General features: G+C 43.4%; 1 protein-coding gene across 4 annotated transcripts in view; it reads right to left on the bottom strand.

The window, feature by feature from the left end:
- The window catches only part of wnk2 (WNK lysine deficient protein kinase 2), a 66,094-nt gene that overhangs the window by 10,775 nt on the left and 39,850 nt on the right, over positions 1-15,469 (bottom strand). For 2 of the 4 annotated variants that reach the window (XM_052527218.1, XM_052527214.1), the window contains exons 17-26: positions 15,318-15,360; positions 10,539-10,739; positions 9,245-10,158; positions 8,279-8,336; positions 8,068-8,135; positions 6,591-7,198; positions 5,679-5,905; positions 3,542-3,760; positions 2,932-3,030; positions 974-1,018 (exon numbers count right to left, since the gene is read on the bottom strand). In XM_052527218.1, coding sequence (XP_052383178.1) covers positions 974-1,018; positions 2,932-3,030; positions 3,542-3,760; positions 5,679-5,905; positions 6,591-7,198; positions 8,068-8,135; positions 8,279-8,336; positions 9,245-10,158; positions 10,539-10,739; positions 15,318-15,360 — 2,482 coding nt within the window. The remainder of the gene's footprint in view (positions 1-973; positions 1,019-2,931; positions 3,031-3,541; positions 3,761-5,678; positions 5,906-6,590; positions 7,199-8,067; positions 8,136-8,278; positions 8,337-9,244; positions 10,159-10,538; positions 10,740-15,317; positions 15,361-15,469) is intronic. The other 2 variants (XM_052527216.1, XM_052527217.1) reach the window with 2 other exon arrangements.

Raw genomic sequence — 15,469 nt, 5'->3', positions numbered from 1 at the left:
TGCAAACGCAGGGAGGATATTCTCCGCTGCTGGCCTGCTCTCCAGGCTCCATCGCATGAGCCTGGAGCCAGACTCTGGCTTCATGTTTCTAAAAAATGAATTCAAAGGCACTGTAGACCGAGCCTAATAAAGGCATTTTTAGTTTCATTTGTATTGTATCTAATTCTAAGTCAGCCTATATGGGAAATTAATTGACTAAAATGATTTAATACAACAAAATGTTGTTTAAACGCTGAGCGCTATAGTGTTCCTGCCAAGCCTAGTGTGTTGCACTTGCAAATGCTTCACAGTGTATTTCTTTGTAGGGTGTGGCCTTGAAATAATTGAAATAAATGGCTAATAATATAGCCTAAATAATACAATACTTGTCTGACTCCTGACCTATTTAGAGTGTGTATATGCCGTTTAATACGACATGTAGCCTAATTCAAATGATTAGCGCTTCTTACAGTCACCTTTTCATGTTGTTTATTAAAATAATTTTCAATTCAAATCATATGGTTTGGTTTCAGTACTTCAAAACCAAATGGTGACAGAAATAGATGGTTGTTGGTTCAATGGTGATTTTAATGAATGGAGACAACTGTTTTTTTTCCTGTGAGGAAGGAGTGATTTTTTTTAACGAACTGGTTGGAAGTGGTTGGAAAGGACGTGGAGCGTGAGGAACGAGTGAGATTTCCGACCGCTGAACTCCGCTTACATACTCTGGTCCCAACTAGCTCTGTTGCTGAAACGTGTTATCTAAGTAAATGTAGTTCAAATGAACACTAGAAGGCCCCTCTTGTTTATAAAATGCATTCTAATCTAATGAAATGTACTTCTACTCTTACTCATGAGAGGAGCCTTTGGGGAAAGAAAACAAGGTACATGAGTAGATACAATAATACAATCAATGAATTCATGAATAGATAAACACAATAAATAGTTTGGGATTCTCCAAATGGCTAATGTCTTTTCTGCAAATTATACTTACCCCTACCACGCTCTTTACCAAGGCAGAGACGTTTCAGAGTTGACCCTAGGAGATAAACAGAGTTAGGACTCCAAGCAACACGGAAAACATAAACACACATAGACGTACGTCTAAAAACATAGAGTCACACTGCTACAAAGATCTGCTCAAAAGCCAGATGCAGCATCATCACACACATAACACCGTGGGAAAGCACGGTTCAGACAACTATCTGAATACAGATGGACAGGCCAATCATGCAGTCCCTCTAGAAGTGAGCCACAGAACTGTGAGAGGTCTGAGAGAGAGAGGTCTGAGAGAGAGAGAGAGGTCTGAGAGAGAGAGAGAGGTCTGAGAGAGAGAGAGAGGTCTGAGAGAGAGAGAGGTCTGAGAGAGAGAGAGAGAGAGAGAGAGAGAGAGAGAGAGAGAGAGAGAGAGAGAGAGAGAGAGAGAGAGAGAGAGAAAGAGAGAGAGAAAGAGAGAGAGAGAGAAAGAGAGAGAGAAAGAGAGAGAGAGAGATCTGAGAGAGAGAGAGGTCTGAGAGAGAGGTCTGAGAGAGAGAGAGATCTGAGAGAGAGAGAGAGATCTGAGAGAGAGAGAGAGAGAGAGAGAGAGAGAGAGAGAGAGAGAGAGAGAGAGAGAGAGAGAGAGAGAGAGAGAGAGAGAGAGAGAGAGAGAGCTCGTAACCAACAGGGCGCAAAATAACAGTGGCTGTGTGTAGCCATGCAGACAGGGTCCACTAGGCAGGACTGCAGGGTCAGAGAGGCAGAGTTACACAGACAGACAGGAGCAGAGAGTGAGAGTGAGCTGAGTACACAGTACTGCTGCAGTGCATTACTAATATTACTACTGCATCCACTACTCATCAGCCAAGCACAACAGACAGAGAGAGACATTTCACTGTAGTTCAGAGAATCAGAGAGACACAGGGGAGAGGATGGGATGGAGGAAGGAAAAAGAGGGGGAGAAAAAGAATAAAAGAGCTACAGGATGAGGATATCCGGACATAGTTTAAAAATGGTCAGTACTTCAACGTCCACAGACGTCGTTTTTTGATCCGGCCCAGAACCAGTCTGGATTTCAACATCCATAGACGTTGATTTTTAGTACCAAATCTGAACCAATCATAGACGTATATGTTTCACAAGTTTGGACTGCACTTTAGAGTCCGGAACGACCGGAGCTCATTTGAATAATGCCCAGTTGTGTGTTAATTTTTACATTTAGTTAATTGAGCAGACACTCTTATCCAGAGCAACTTACAGTCAGTGTATTCAACTAAGGTCGACAAACATATCACAGTCATAGCAAGTAAAGAGTTTCTGTAACGGTTACTGATAATGTTGTTGAAGTGTTCTTTCGGTTGGTTGTCAGAAAACATGATCACTTCCAGTTCTGAAGCTTTTGAAAAGGTGGCAGATGGGAGTAATAATAAATATTCTATACTGAAATCTTCATTTTGTTCCATTTTCCTGTAATCGGATATATTTAAATGTTAATGAAGAAAGAATTATACGTTCAATTATGTTGAAATATGACCATAGAAACAATAACACCAAAAATATGTATTTTTTTCTGTCTGGATAAATGTATTTTCAACATCCGGGAAAATACGTCTTTTCAACTTTTGTTCAGAACAGAAAATGAACGTAATCTCAACATCATCTTTACATCTTTTCAAAGTAATTCGGCTCACTGGGTAAAGAGGAGGAGAGGCGAGGAGGCAAGAAGAGGAGGAAGACATGAAAAGAGGAGAATGGAGGGGAGGAAGGAGAGCAGTGGAGGAGGACAAGAAGCAGAGTGAGTGGGGAGTGGTGGAGCAATGGAGGGGAGGAAGGAGAGCAGTGGAGGAGGACAAGAAGCAGAGTGAGTGGGGAGTGGTGGAGCAATGGAGGGGAGGAAGGAGAGCAGTGGAGGAGGACAAGAAGCAGAGTGAGTGGGGAGTGGTGGAGCAATGGAGGAGAGGAGGAGATACAAACAGATAGACAGAGACACAGGCCCACTGAGGAATCTAGCGCGTGGTTTGCTACTGGTTTTATAGGTCACTCTCTCAGGTGGTGGAGGGTAAGCAGGCCAGCCTGTGGAGAGGAGGAGGAGAGGAAAGGAGAAGAGGAGACACAGAACATCAGGGTAAGAAGAGCACACAGCTCTGACCAGAACCCGCTTGAGAAATGAACAGCAACCTCTGTCAGAACCATATGTTAAAGGCTACAGATGCCCGATGAAGGTAACTTTGTGTTCCATCATATAAAACATATTTTCTAAGGCATCCAATTGCAGCACTTCCTCTAAACATGACCCACAATATTGATCTGTATCTGTTGCTTGTCATTTGGGTGAAACGAATGTAATAAAGTAATAAAACAGACAGTTAGGGTTGCAAAATTCTAATTACATTCCCCAAATTCTCAGGTTTTCCAGAAATCCAAGTTGGAATATTCACAGAATTAGGAGGGAATAAAGCAGGAAATCTGATATCCTCAACCCAGGATTTCTGGAAAACCTGGCAATTTTTTGGAAAGTTACCGGAATTTGGAAACTCTGATAGTGTCTCCTTTTGCATGTTGGGACATGTAGTTTGTGGGTCACCTTGGCTTGGTGGAGTCTGTGGACCTGTCCCCTCTCCGTGTAGTCCAGCTCCAGCGTAAAGGTTGTCTGAGGAGAGGGAACCCTTGAGGGAGCAGGGCTGCTGGGTCTGGACGGGCTCAGAGGTGGAGGTAGCCAGGTGACTGGTACCTGAATGGGCTCGGCTGTCTGACTGAACTGGAGCTTTTGCTGGAGACCCGTTCAGACTCACTGTAGGCTCACCTACACAGACCAATATACAGTTGAAGTCGGAAGTTTACATACACTTAGGTTGGAGTCATTAGAACTCGTTTTTCAACCACTCCACAAAGTTCTTGTTAACAAACTACAGTTTTGGCAAGTCGGATAGGACATCTACTTTGTGCAGGACACAAGCATTTCTCCCAACAATTGTTTACAGACAGATTATTTCAGATTGTATCACAATTCCAGTGGGTCAGAAGCTTACATACACTAAGTTGACTGCGCCTTTAAACAGTTTGGAAAATGTCAGAAAATGATGCCATGGCGTTAGAAGCTTCTGATAGGCTAATTGACATCCTTTGATTCAATTGGAGGTGTACCTGTGGATGTATTTCAAGGACTACCTTCAAACTCAGTGCTTCTATGCTTGACATCATGGGAAAATCAAAAGAAATCAGCCACAACCTCAGAAAAAAAGATTGTAGACCTCCACATGTCTGGTTAATCCTTAGGAGGAATTTCCAAATGCCTGAAGGTACCACGTTCATCTGTACAAACAAGAGTACGCAAGTATAAACACCATGGCACCACACAGCCATCATACCGCTCAGGAAGAAGACGCATTCTGTCTCCTAGAGATTAACATACTTTGGTGCGAAAAGTGTAAATCAATCCCAGAACAACAGCAAAGGACCTTGTGAAGATGCTGGATGAAACAGGTACAAAAGTATCTATATCCACAGTAAAACGAGTCCTATATCAATATAACATGAAAGACCGCTCAGCAATGAAGAAGCCAGTGCTCCAAATCCACCATAAAAAAACAGACTACGGTTTGCAACTGCACATGGGGACAAAGTTCGTACTTTTTGGAGAAATGTCCTCTGGTCTGATGAAACAAAAATATAACTGTTTGCCCATAACGACCGTTATGTTTGGAGGAAAAAGGGGGAGGCTTGCAAGCCGAAGAACACCATCCAAACCGTGAAGCACGGTTTCATCATGTTGTGGGGGTGCTTTGCTGCAGGAGGGACTGGTGCACTTCACAAAATAGATGGCATCATGATGCAGAAAAATTATGTGGATATATTGAAGCAACATCTCAAGACATCAGTCAGGAAGTTTGGTCACAAATGGGTCTTACAAATGGACAATGACCCCAAGTATACTTCCAAAGTTGTGGCAAAATGGCCTTAGGACAATAAAGTCAATGTGTTAGAGTGGCCATTACAAAACCCTGACCTCAATCCTATAGAAAATTAGTGGGCAGAACTGAAAAAGAGTGTGCGATCAAGGAGGCCTACAAACTTGACTCAGTTACACCAGCTCTGTCAAGAGGAATGGGCCAAAATTCCCCCAACTTATTGTGGGAAGCTTGTGGAAGGCTACCTGAACCGTTTGGCCCAAGTTAAACAATTTAAAGGTAATGCTACCAAATACTCATTGAGTGTTTGTAACCTTCTGACCCACTGGTAATGTGATGAAAGAAATAAACGCTGAAACAAATCATTCTCTTCACTATTATTCTGACATTTCACATTCTTACAATAAAGTGGTGATCCTAACTGACCTAAGACAGGGAATCTTTGCTGGGATTAAACGTCAGGAATTGTGAAAAACTGAGTTCAAATGTATTTGGCTTAGATGTATGTAAACTTCTGATTTCAACTGTAAATATTACACACAGAAACCTGGACAGATAGACAAAGTGCATCACAAATGGCACCCTGTTCCCTATTTAGGTCAATTATTTTGACCACGGCCCATATATTATCATTTAAACCTGCTACTATATACACATGATGAGAGTTACCTTGCCTCAGACCTGAGGACCTGCCCAGGCTTTAGTGAGCTGATGCAATCTTAAGTTGCGCAGACAAGCTGGGTTCAATCCCAGGTGTATCTCTCAGTTCAACACCATCAGTGGAGTGACTGGTTTCAGTGCCCTCATACTCACTGGTTTTGCTAGAATCACTGGTTTTGGTGGTAACGTTCCTCAGCTGTTGTACCAGAGGACTGAGGAGTTTGCCAGCCTTCAGTTTGTGCTTGTGCTTGCTCTTCCGCTTGGGGGGAGCTGTGTGGGAGAAACCTAGGGGGGGTGGAGTGGCTTTACCCAGCCTTCGGTACAACAGCTCTATTTCCCCTCTCTGGTGGGCCTGCAGCTCCGAAATCTCCTTCAAATGCCTGGTTGGAGGGGAGGGGAGGAGAAATAGGTTTAGAAAAGGTTAAGGTGCCTGATTCCTCCAGATAATGGTCTTCTAGACCAGTGGTTCCCAAACTTCTGGGTCACGGCAGATGTCCAAGTTGGTCGCGAGATGAAATTGCCCCCAAAAATGTTATTCAAATAAGTGAAAGAAAAACACTTTCAGTGTAAACATAAATTACTATAATCAAATAGAAAGTATGTAGAAAAGATCATGAGAATTTACAATCAACAAAGTAAAAGCTAGACAATCAGTCCCTCATTGATTTTGTTATAATGTTTCAGAATAAGAACACAGCATTAGCCATTTATAGAATTGTGTGGAATTGGGGGCGGCAGCGTCGCCTAGTGGTTAGAGCGTTGGACTAGTAACCAGAAGGTTGCGAGTTCAAACCCCCGAGCTGACAAGGTACAAATCTGTCGTTCTGCCCCTGAACAGGCAGTTTACCCACTGTTCCCAGGCCGTCATTGAAAATAAGAATATGTTCTTAACTGACTTGCCTGGTTAAAAAAAAAAGAGATTAGCTTTCAAACTGCAATTTTTTTAAAAATATTCTTTGGTCTGTGTATTTTTCTTCACCGCTCTACCCTTATGGTGGTTTGTGACTCAAAAGACACTTCAATTGGTGGGTTTGGGAACCACTGTTCTAAACACACACAACTTACTTCTCCTTGAGTCTGGTAAGCTCTCTCTTCATATCCGAGTCCTCCATCTCGGAGTCGTTGTCACTACTGACATAGGCCGAGCCGTGCACGCCCCCCTGCCGGCTCGGCGAATCAGAGCTCTGCACACTACTACTGCGGCGGCCCGAACGGCGCAAGAAGGCCACCGCCCTCTTCATGAGGTCACTTCCTCTCCGCTCCCCCGAGTGGCCGTGCCGTGAAGGTGTGGCCGGGGCCAGCTTGGCGGGACTACTCTCCGCCCCCGAGTCTGATGACAGGAAGCGTGGGTGTGCGTGGACCGTAACATCAACAGACATGGAAGTGGTAGTGGAGGCACGCGGCAGTGACCCCCGTTTGGCCATGGAGGGGGGTGTATCCAGGTAGAAATCAGGCGGCGCAGAGTAGCGGCTGCTGCGGGTCCTCAGGGTGACGTCGTCCTCAGTGCTGACCACAGAGAAGCGTCCGATGGTGGTGGAGGGGGCCATGGCCATTGCCTGGACACTGCTGCGGTGGTCTGAGTGGCCAGCAGGATGTGCTGGGGAGGCAGCACTGCTCCAACTCCTCTGCTTCAGCTCTCCTCGTGTCACCATGTCAGGAGGGCCTATGATAATCTAAAGACACGGATGACAACAGCAATGATAAAGTTATTGTTTAAAGAGCCACTTCCAAGTTAATACCTTTGCAGGTAATTATGATATTGGTCTACAAAACTAACTAGGTATTGCACCTCTAGAGGTAGTAATGGAAATTACTATTGGGAACAAATATTTGACTTGTTTAAAAAAACTAGCCGTATATTGCAATTCACTACTTCACAGGAGCGTAATTTGAACATATTGGAACATGTGAACTTCCATATGCCTTAATAACGAACTTGTATTCCATCCATAAATACGAATAAAATAGTTAATTTAGGTGCCTCGCTGGTTTAGCTACGGAAAAGACAGGAACCTTACTTTGAATGATTGGCTGAGATAACGGATGGGCTGGACATGCCGGGAGATGAGTTTGGATTCGTCTGCAATGTAGCATGCTTCTGTTTATAACGTGAGCTGCTCAGTATGTGTTAACAGTCCTTTCTACCAGGCCGTTTTTGAAATATATAATGTTAGCCACCGATCTACAAGTTTTGCTACTTTTCTCAACATTTACATTGATGACCTGAATTTAGCAGGCGCTATCAAAAACGTGATGGGCTACTTTCTGCACACACCACAGTCAGTGTGGTGAGTGACTTGACACAAACATGTAGTTACAAACAAAATAGAGTTAAATGGCTACTGTCCGCCGTGAAGCGTTCATCCATGTATATGGGTAAGAGTCGAGCTCCATTTTCAGATATAAAGTTTCTAATTTAGTCAGAAAGTCCTTTTTATTGCAAGTTAAAGCGCACTGTTGGTTAGCTAGCAAACGTTAGCTCGTTGGCTCGCTAGCTAACGTCACGTGTGTGATCTGTGTAATATGTAATACAGTAAAGTACCTTAGACCGGCCACTGGAGCCCGAGCAGGAGGTAGAGTGGAGTATGTTCTTTCTCCTAGACATGGGGGCTGCAGACAGAGAGAATGAGAGAGATGACATAGCTTAACTACAATAACTCGATTTTGAACAACAGCTGTTCTATAAGTTAAAATAAAATAATTCCAACTGTAATGTTGTGGCCTACATATACAACACAGTAGAGTGTACATACCACCCATGGCAGAATCACTCAACGCGCTTAAACTGTCCATCCTCTCTGGAATCTGAGGCTGAAAGAAAAAGTGGTGAGGGAGGGTTGAGAAAAGAGAGACGGTAAAAGATTGAAGCAGAGAAAGAGCGGGTATGAGGGTAATATAATGTATGAGGGTAATATAATGCAGTCGTTTCTAAAAGGGAGAATGGCCAACACGTAAGGATGAATGGCATAGATAGATTGCATATACTTTACATGTTGTCTGGGGTGTCCTGTCTCAGCCTCCAGTATTTATGCTGCAGTAGTTTATGTGTCGGGTGGCTAGGGTCAGTTTGTTATATCTGGAGTACTTCTCCTGTCCTATTCGGTGTCCTGTGTGAATTTAAGTGTGCTCTCTCTAATTCTCTCTTTCTCTCTTTCTCTCTCTCTCTCGGAGGACCTGAGCCCTAGGACCATGCCTCAGGACTACCTGACATGATGACTCCTTGCTGTCCCCAGTCCACCTGGCCGTGCTGCTGCTCCAGTTTCAACTGTTCTGCCTTATTATTATTGGACCATGTTGGTCATTTATGAGCATTTGAACATCTTGGCCATGTTCTGTTATAATCTCCACCCGGCACAGCCAGAAGAGGACTGGCAACCCCACATAGCCTGGTTCCTCTCTAGATTTCTTCCTAGGTTTTGGCCTTTCTAGGGAGTTTTCCTAGCCACCGTGCGTCTACACCTACATTGCTTGCTATTTGGGGTTTTAGGCTGGGTTTATATACAGCACTTTGAGAAATCAGCTAATATACGAAGGGCTATTTAAATACATTTGATTTGATTTGATTTAAAGAAAACTATTCTAATCTCAGAAAGGAAAGTATGTTTGAGTCCCAAATGGAGCCCATAGGGCTCTGGTCAAAAGTAGTGCACTATTCAGGAAATATGGTGCCATTTGGGATGCACTCTATGAGTTCTATGTATGACATGTTCTATGTTTACCAGCTGTTCCCCTGTCCGGTAGCGCCCTTCCCCCATAGGTCCAGGTGTGCTGTTTCCTGACCCCAAGGTGGCACTGTCGGGCCCAGGAGGGGACTGGACGTACTCTGTCCCCGAGCCTGGTGTCTCCGCGGCAGTGCCTGATGGGTACATAGGAGCATACTCCTGGTACAGCAGGTTCCTCAGCTTCTCGTCCAGAGTCTTGATGGTGCTGTCCACAAAGCCCCCCCGACCTCCCACCCCTCGACCCTCCCCGTCCGACTCACTGGGCCCCCCTGCCGTGTGCTGGTGGGGAGCCGGGCTCTGGGGCAACGAGGGGGCCTTGGCTCCACCCACTGAAGAGAAAGGCTGATGGAGCACCACGGGCTGCTGGGAGCGGTCGCCGCGGGAAACAGAGGGGTAGGAGAGTTGTAGGGATTCTCTGGCTGAAGAAGTAGAGGGGTCCTGGGGGGGCAGAGGGGTGAGGGGAGTTGAGCTCCCTTGGGCATCACAACTCACGTTCAGGGACAGGGGCATGACCAGTGGGCAACAGGGCACCTCCTCCACCATGGAGGCAGTGCACGCCATCTCTGCCATCTGCTGGGCAGCGTGGATGGGAGAGATGGCACCCAGACGCCCTCCTCCCTGGTGCTCCTCTCCGGACAGGAAGCTGCGGCGACCTCCAGAGGGGGCCACTGGAGGAGCCGAGGCTGGCTGGGTGTGATGCACCCTGGGAAGGGTAGAACTGTGGGTCTGGCCCTCTGGAGGAGGTCCTGGGTGGACAGACGGGGGGCCAGAGGGGGCTGGGACATGGGACATGGCCAGGAGGAGAGGGTCTGTGGAGGACAGGATGGGAGGGCTACAGAGGCCATAGCCCTCGTAGGCGAAGCCTCCACTCCCCCCAGAAACTGAGTTAGCTATGGAGGACGACGCTGATACTGCAGGACAAAAGCAAAAGAAGACCGAAGATTATAGACAGACAGGCAATAGGACTAGCATCCTCCTAATCAACCATTCTACAACAGGACCACATGCAAAGACATAAAAGTATTTCAACTTAACAACTCAATATTGTATTTGTGGCATTCTGACAGAGTGTTGCAAAAGTGGTTTGACAAAGGAGCTTGCACAGAAATGCAACAGCAAAAAACAGCACTCTCTAAGATGCTGTCCTGAACCTTCTTTTACAATTGTACACATGGCTGACTACAGATGTTGACAGAACGTTGTTCATTCATTGAGCACTAGAGGGCAGCATGGTAGCATGGCTCGACCAGGATGGTTTCATGTTCAAACGGTCACATGGAAACAAAGTCACCTCTGCCTGAAGCAGTCCCTGCAGTGCCACCCTCAGCAGACTGGCCAGGCACTGTAATCCCATCAGGCTGTGCAATTGTAGTCCTGTCAGGCTGAGCAGTTGTAGTCCCATCAGCAGTTACGTTTGTAATTCCATCCTGGCTGGAGGTAGGAGGCTCCTCCACTGGGCAGATGATGAACCATCTCTTCCCTGTGTGGAGCACTGAGAGAAAGATAGAGAAAGAGAGTGGACAAGAAAGGCCAGTCAAACATATATAGCAACCAAATTTACTCAGCCCACCCACACAGCCCTCCTTTAAAAACTTTCCTACACAGATATCCCACTCTCTATGGGGCCGATTCAGACTTCTATATTCAAATTCTATGCCTTTTTTAATCATTTTGATTTAAGCACTTCTCAGTAGTTCAGACTTACCTTTTGCAGGTGAGTCATTCCACCTCAAAAAACACAAGAAAGATGATTTTGACACCCACCATCTCAGATTGTTCTGGAATCGTTTCTGTAGTTAGAAACTGATAAGTTTAACAGTCCTAAAATATAATTAGATATTTGCAAAATGATGCTAATTGATGGTGCCCAAATTGGCAATTTTAATTTATATGATTCATATAATCGTCCATAAATATAGTACCTAACATCCGATTTGGAACATACCTCTACCTAACAATGACTAAGGCATGAGGAATCCAATACAAGTCATATGGAGCTGCTGCTTAAGAGTATTGCTTCTTCATCCTTTGTAATGTATTCCCTGTGAATCTGGTGATGGGCTTTTTTCCGCTGTTCAGAGAAATTAGCCATTGAAGTCGTGAGCATTATTTACCATAAATGAGTATGGTAGTACCAAGTTTTGTCCTATATTCCTGCTACTGGCAGCACACACTTGTATCAATTTTGCTGGTCTCTTTTGTGAATTAAATGGACCGCAAATGTTTTTTCCTAACTTTAGCCAGAAAACCACCAATAGCTTTTGCTCATGATGAAAAACAAATGGTATGGTCATCTTTACAATTCAAGCCAGTCTTTCCGTTTGTCCATCTCTTAGGCTTGATTTGTGTCCAGGAAATGACCCCTCTTGTGTGTGGTTTACTCCCTTCAAAACGGTCTGGATTAGTTAGACCATTCCTGGTGAACAAGCAACCATTACGCTAAAGTAGTTCTAATAGTTTCAATGTTATAGTCTCTAACGGGCTTAAAACAAAAAGTCCCTAACACACAGTGTTTTTCAATTTTAATGGATTTGAGTTGGATTTAATGGTATATGTCACGAATCACACTACATATATAGATGTTTTCTAATAATTATATTGACAAACATACACCTGCCATGCATCTAGTGGTGAAATAATTGTTTATAACTGTATTATTTTATTATGGTTGTCACAACATTTTAGACACGAGCCCATTTCTCCATCAAAGTTTTGGACTTTTTATGAGAATTGCACCAGACCTCAGAGAGCTGCCATTTATAGGATTATTCAAGGGGTGTTGGGTTGAAGCAAAAGGTTGCTAAGAGAAGGACAAATGTCATTGCTTTCATGGAGGAATGGCTTGACCACACAATTTATTTTCATCATGAGTAAAAGCTATTGGTTTCCTACCCAAAGTTGATCCATTTATTAAACACAAGAGACCAGCAAAATGGACAACAAGGTGTGCTGGCAGTAGCAGGAGCAGCGGCACCTAGTGGGAAAAATCTGAAACTTTCACACAAATTTATGGTAAATAATGCAAGCGAAGTCGCGAAAGTTGGTGCAAGTTTCAATGGCTAATTTCTCCAATCGGGGACAAAATATCACCAGATTCACACAGAATACATTACAAGGGATGAAGAAGCAATACTCCAAGCTGCAGCTCTATATTTCAGACACAGAGAACTGATAATATATACGGGTTGTTGGGGTGGGATTGGTGTGGGGTTCCGTGGGTGGTTATTTATTTCAATATTATGTCAATTAAAAAGGGCCAATTTGGCTGCAATCAATTAGCTTAATTCATCAAAAATCGAATAAAACTTAAACAAAATTATGTTACAGGAATGCTGTTTCTAATTACAAAAAAGTTTTCCGAAAAAATTGAGGTTGGTGGGTGTCGTGGCTTGCTGAAACGACATGGAATAACCAAGGTGCATAACAGGTTTTGGAGGAGTTGCTCCCTTGCGCACTCCGAATACATTTAATTCAACCATACTTTTGTATAATTTTTAGCCAGTACTTCTGAAAGTAGTACTCAAAAGCCAGAAGTGGTCCCCGAAAATTGCATAATACCTCACATACTATATGTGCACCACATCATTGCTCTCTCTCTCTCTCTCTCTCTCTCTCTCTCTCTCTCTCTCTCTCTCTCTCTCTCTCTCTCTCTCTCTCTCCTCTCTCTCTCTCTCTCTCTCTCTCTCTCTCTCTCTCTCTCTCTCTCTCTCTCTCTCTCTCTCTCTCTCTCTCTCTCGCTTTGCTATGTGTGCATCTTGCTAGCTGTCACTCAAATGGTGAGGGGCTGAAGTTAATTGGCTGAAACACAAATTGCTTGGGCGCAAATTAGGGATTTGGTGACTAATTGGGGTAAAACAGTAATTCCGCTCATAGATTATGCATGTAGAACTACACATTGCCACATCCAGCCCAAATGGAGGTTTAAAAAATACTAGTCCCCCGAGTTTCAGAGGAGGTCTTTAAAAAACAGTGAAACGTAACTAAATGTAATTGAAAATGTAATCTAAGTACTCCCCAAAAGGTATGATTTATTATGAGAGGGCCATAAACAATAACTAGTAATACTGCATCTCAACTTTCTGGTAAAAAAAAACTTTTTTTAAGTTGCTGATGTGTTATCACTTTGAGGGCAAGAGCTCATGTACACAGTACTCATATAATAAAAATATGAAAATAATATTATATATGATGCATTTCCTATTCAACAAAACTGTATGAATAAGGCTTGAAATGACAAACATGCTTTCTAAATACAGTATTATCAAATTATAAAATGACTAACTATAAGATTTCACCTTCCTTATAACTGTAAAAAAAATGTATTTGTTTGTTTAGTGGCAGAGTAAATGTGCATATTTTCTTAAGGTCTCGCTTGATCAAAACGTCTCACAGAGCCCTAGCTTGGCTTCCTGAACTCGTTAGGAACCCGGCTTCCTGAACTCGTTAGGAACTCGCCTTTCATCTCATATTATTCTTGTCCGTCTATGACAAACAGAAAGTGTGTTTTTGTATGAATTATTTTAGATTACTGGCTATACATCAATTTCTGAATGTTGTAGACGATGAAACCACTTGCGCTACGATGTAAGGATTCCTGGCATGTTGGTGGCTGTGAATTATGGTTCAGTCAGGAGTTGATGGACAGTCGGAAGAGCGAATGAAATGATAGGAGGGACATCCCAGCTTCAAGTGGTGTCAGATTCACATCCTGCTTTAAAGAGGCAAAAGAGACATACCAAAGATTTTTTAAACTAAACAAAGATAGACCACAGCCAGTCGTTTCCAATGGAAACAAAATAGTCATAGTGGGCAGATCAAGCAAGGAGGTGGGCAGAGCCAAGCACAAGCCAAGCACCAGCCAGCGAGATCCTATTTTCCTGTTCTAGCATGAATCTGCATATTTATGTTATAGGGAAAGCCTACTCTGTGAAGTGCGAGTGTGCAATAACTAAATTTGCCAGTGCACTCCTTCTAAATGACATGATTTTTAAAAACTTTGGCAAAGGGTAAAGTCTAAAAAAAACATAATCTGCTCTGTTCAAAACAGATTCTAGTTTTGGGAACTGAAAACTGTATTGAGATCAAATGTTTAATCGATGACAAAATTTGCAGAATGTCTGCCAAAATCCAACTCCTTCCATCTTCTGCCAATGCTGGCCACTGGGCTTCCTCTCACTACCATATTTGGATGCTTCACATTTATACATCCGGTGAAATATCTGTCTCATTATTCTAACTGTGGACATACTCCTCTGTCTGTGAGAATCAGGGCTACCACTCAATGCAAGCCTTTTCAGGGGTCTAAATCGATCTACAGCGAATATGTCAGTCCGAACTGGTACCAGAAACGCTCAGGTCTTTACATCTTAAAGGTTTTAAATACATTGTACCTTTTAATTGGAATTTTCACAACAGAATTAATTAGAATATAGGCTATCGAGAAAAAAAGGGTTACGAACAATAATGAAAAATTAAAGAAAGCCATTGAAATACATATATATTCATCTCCTTTTTAGCACCAATAGATTTTAAAACACTCTGACCTTGTAGATTTTTTAGGATTAGAAAAGTGTTTATGAATCATTAAAAAAACGGTATGGAGAGCCTTTATGCACTAAATATATTGGTAAATCAAAAATACAGTGGTTTGATTCATCCTGAAAATTCACATATTCAATTGTTCAAACCATGTAATATCAGAAGGTGCGAAAAGGTCACAACAGTGATTGGACAATACACATCGACCATAAGCTTTACTGATCTTAGAACTGTAGGCAGATGACAACAGTTTAGTCGTGAACCGTGTCCCAGACTCAAAATGCTATGTTTCATTACTAGACAGAGAGAGAGAGAGAGAGAGAGACAGACAGACAGACAGACAGACAGAGAGAGAGAGAGAGAGAGAGAGAGAGAGAGAGAGAGAGAGAGAGAGAGAGAGAGAGAGAGAGAGAGAGAGAGAGAGAGAGAGAGAGAGAGAGAGAGAGAGAGAGAGAGAGAGAGAGAGAGAGAGAGAGAGAGAGAGAGAGAGAGAGAGAGAGAGAGAGAGAAAGAGAGAAAAGTGAGGCATTACCATTCTGCTGATAAACAGGATGGTGTGCTCCGGGCTGCTGAACCTTCAGAGAGATAGACAGGAAACAGACATGTGAGAGATGTATTAAATGTGTGTGTGTGTGTGTGTGTGTGTGTGTGTGTGTGTGTGTGTGTGTGTGTGTGTGTGTGTGT

The sequence above is a fragment of the Oncorhynchus keta genome, chromosome 10 (assembly GCF_023373465.1).
Source record: "Oncorhynchus keta strain PuntledgeMale-10-30-2019 chromosome 10, Oket_V2, whole genome shotgun sequence".
Classification (NCBI taxonomy): Eukaryota; Metazoa; Chordata; class Actinopteri; order Salmoniformes; family Salmonidae; genus Oncorhynchus; species Oncorhynchus keta.
This window is presented reverse-complemented; position numbering and strand designations above follow the sequence as displayed.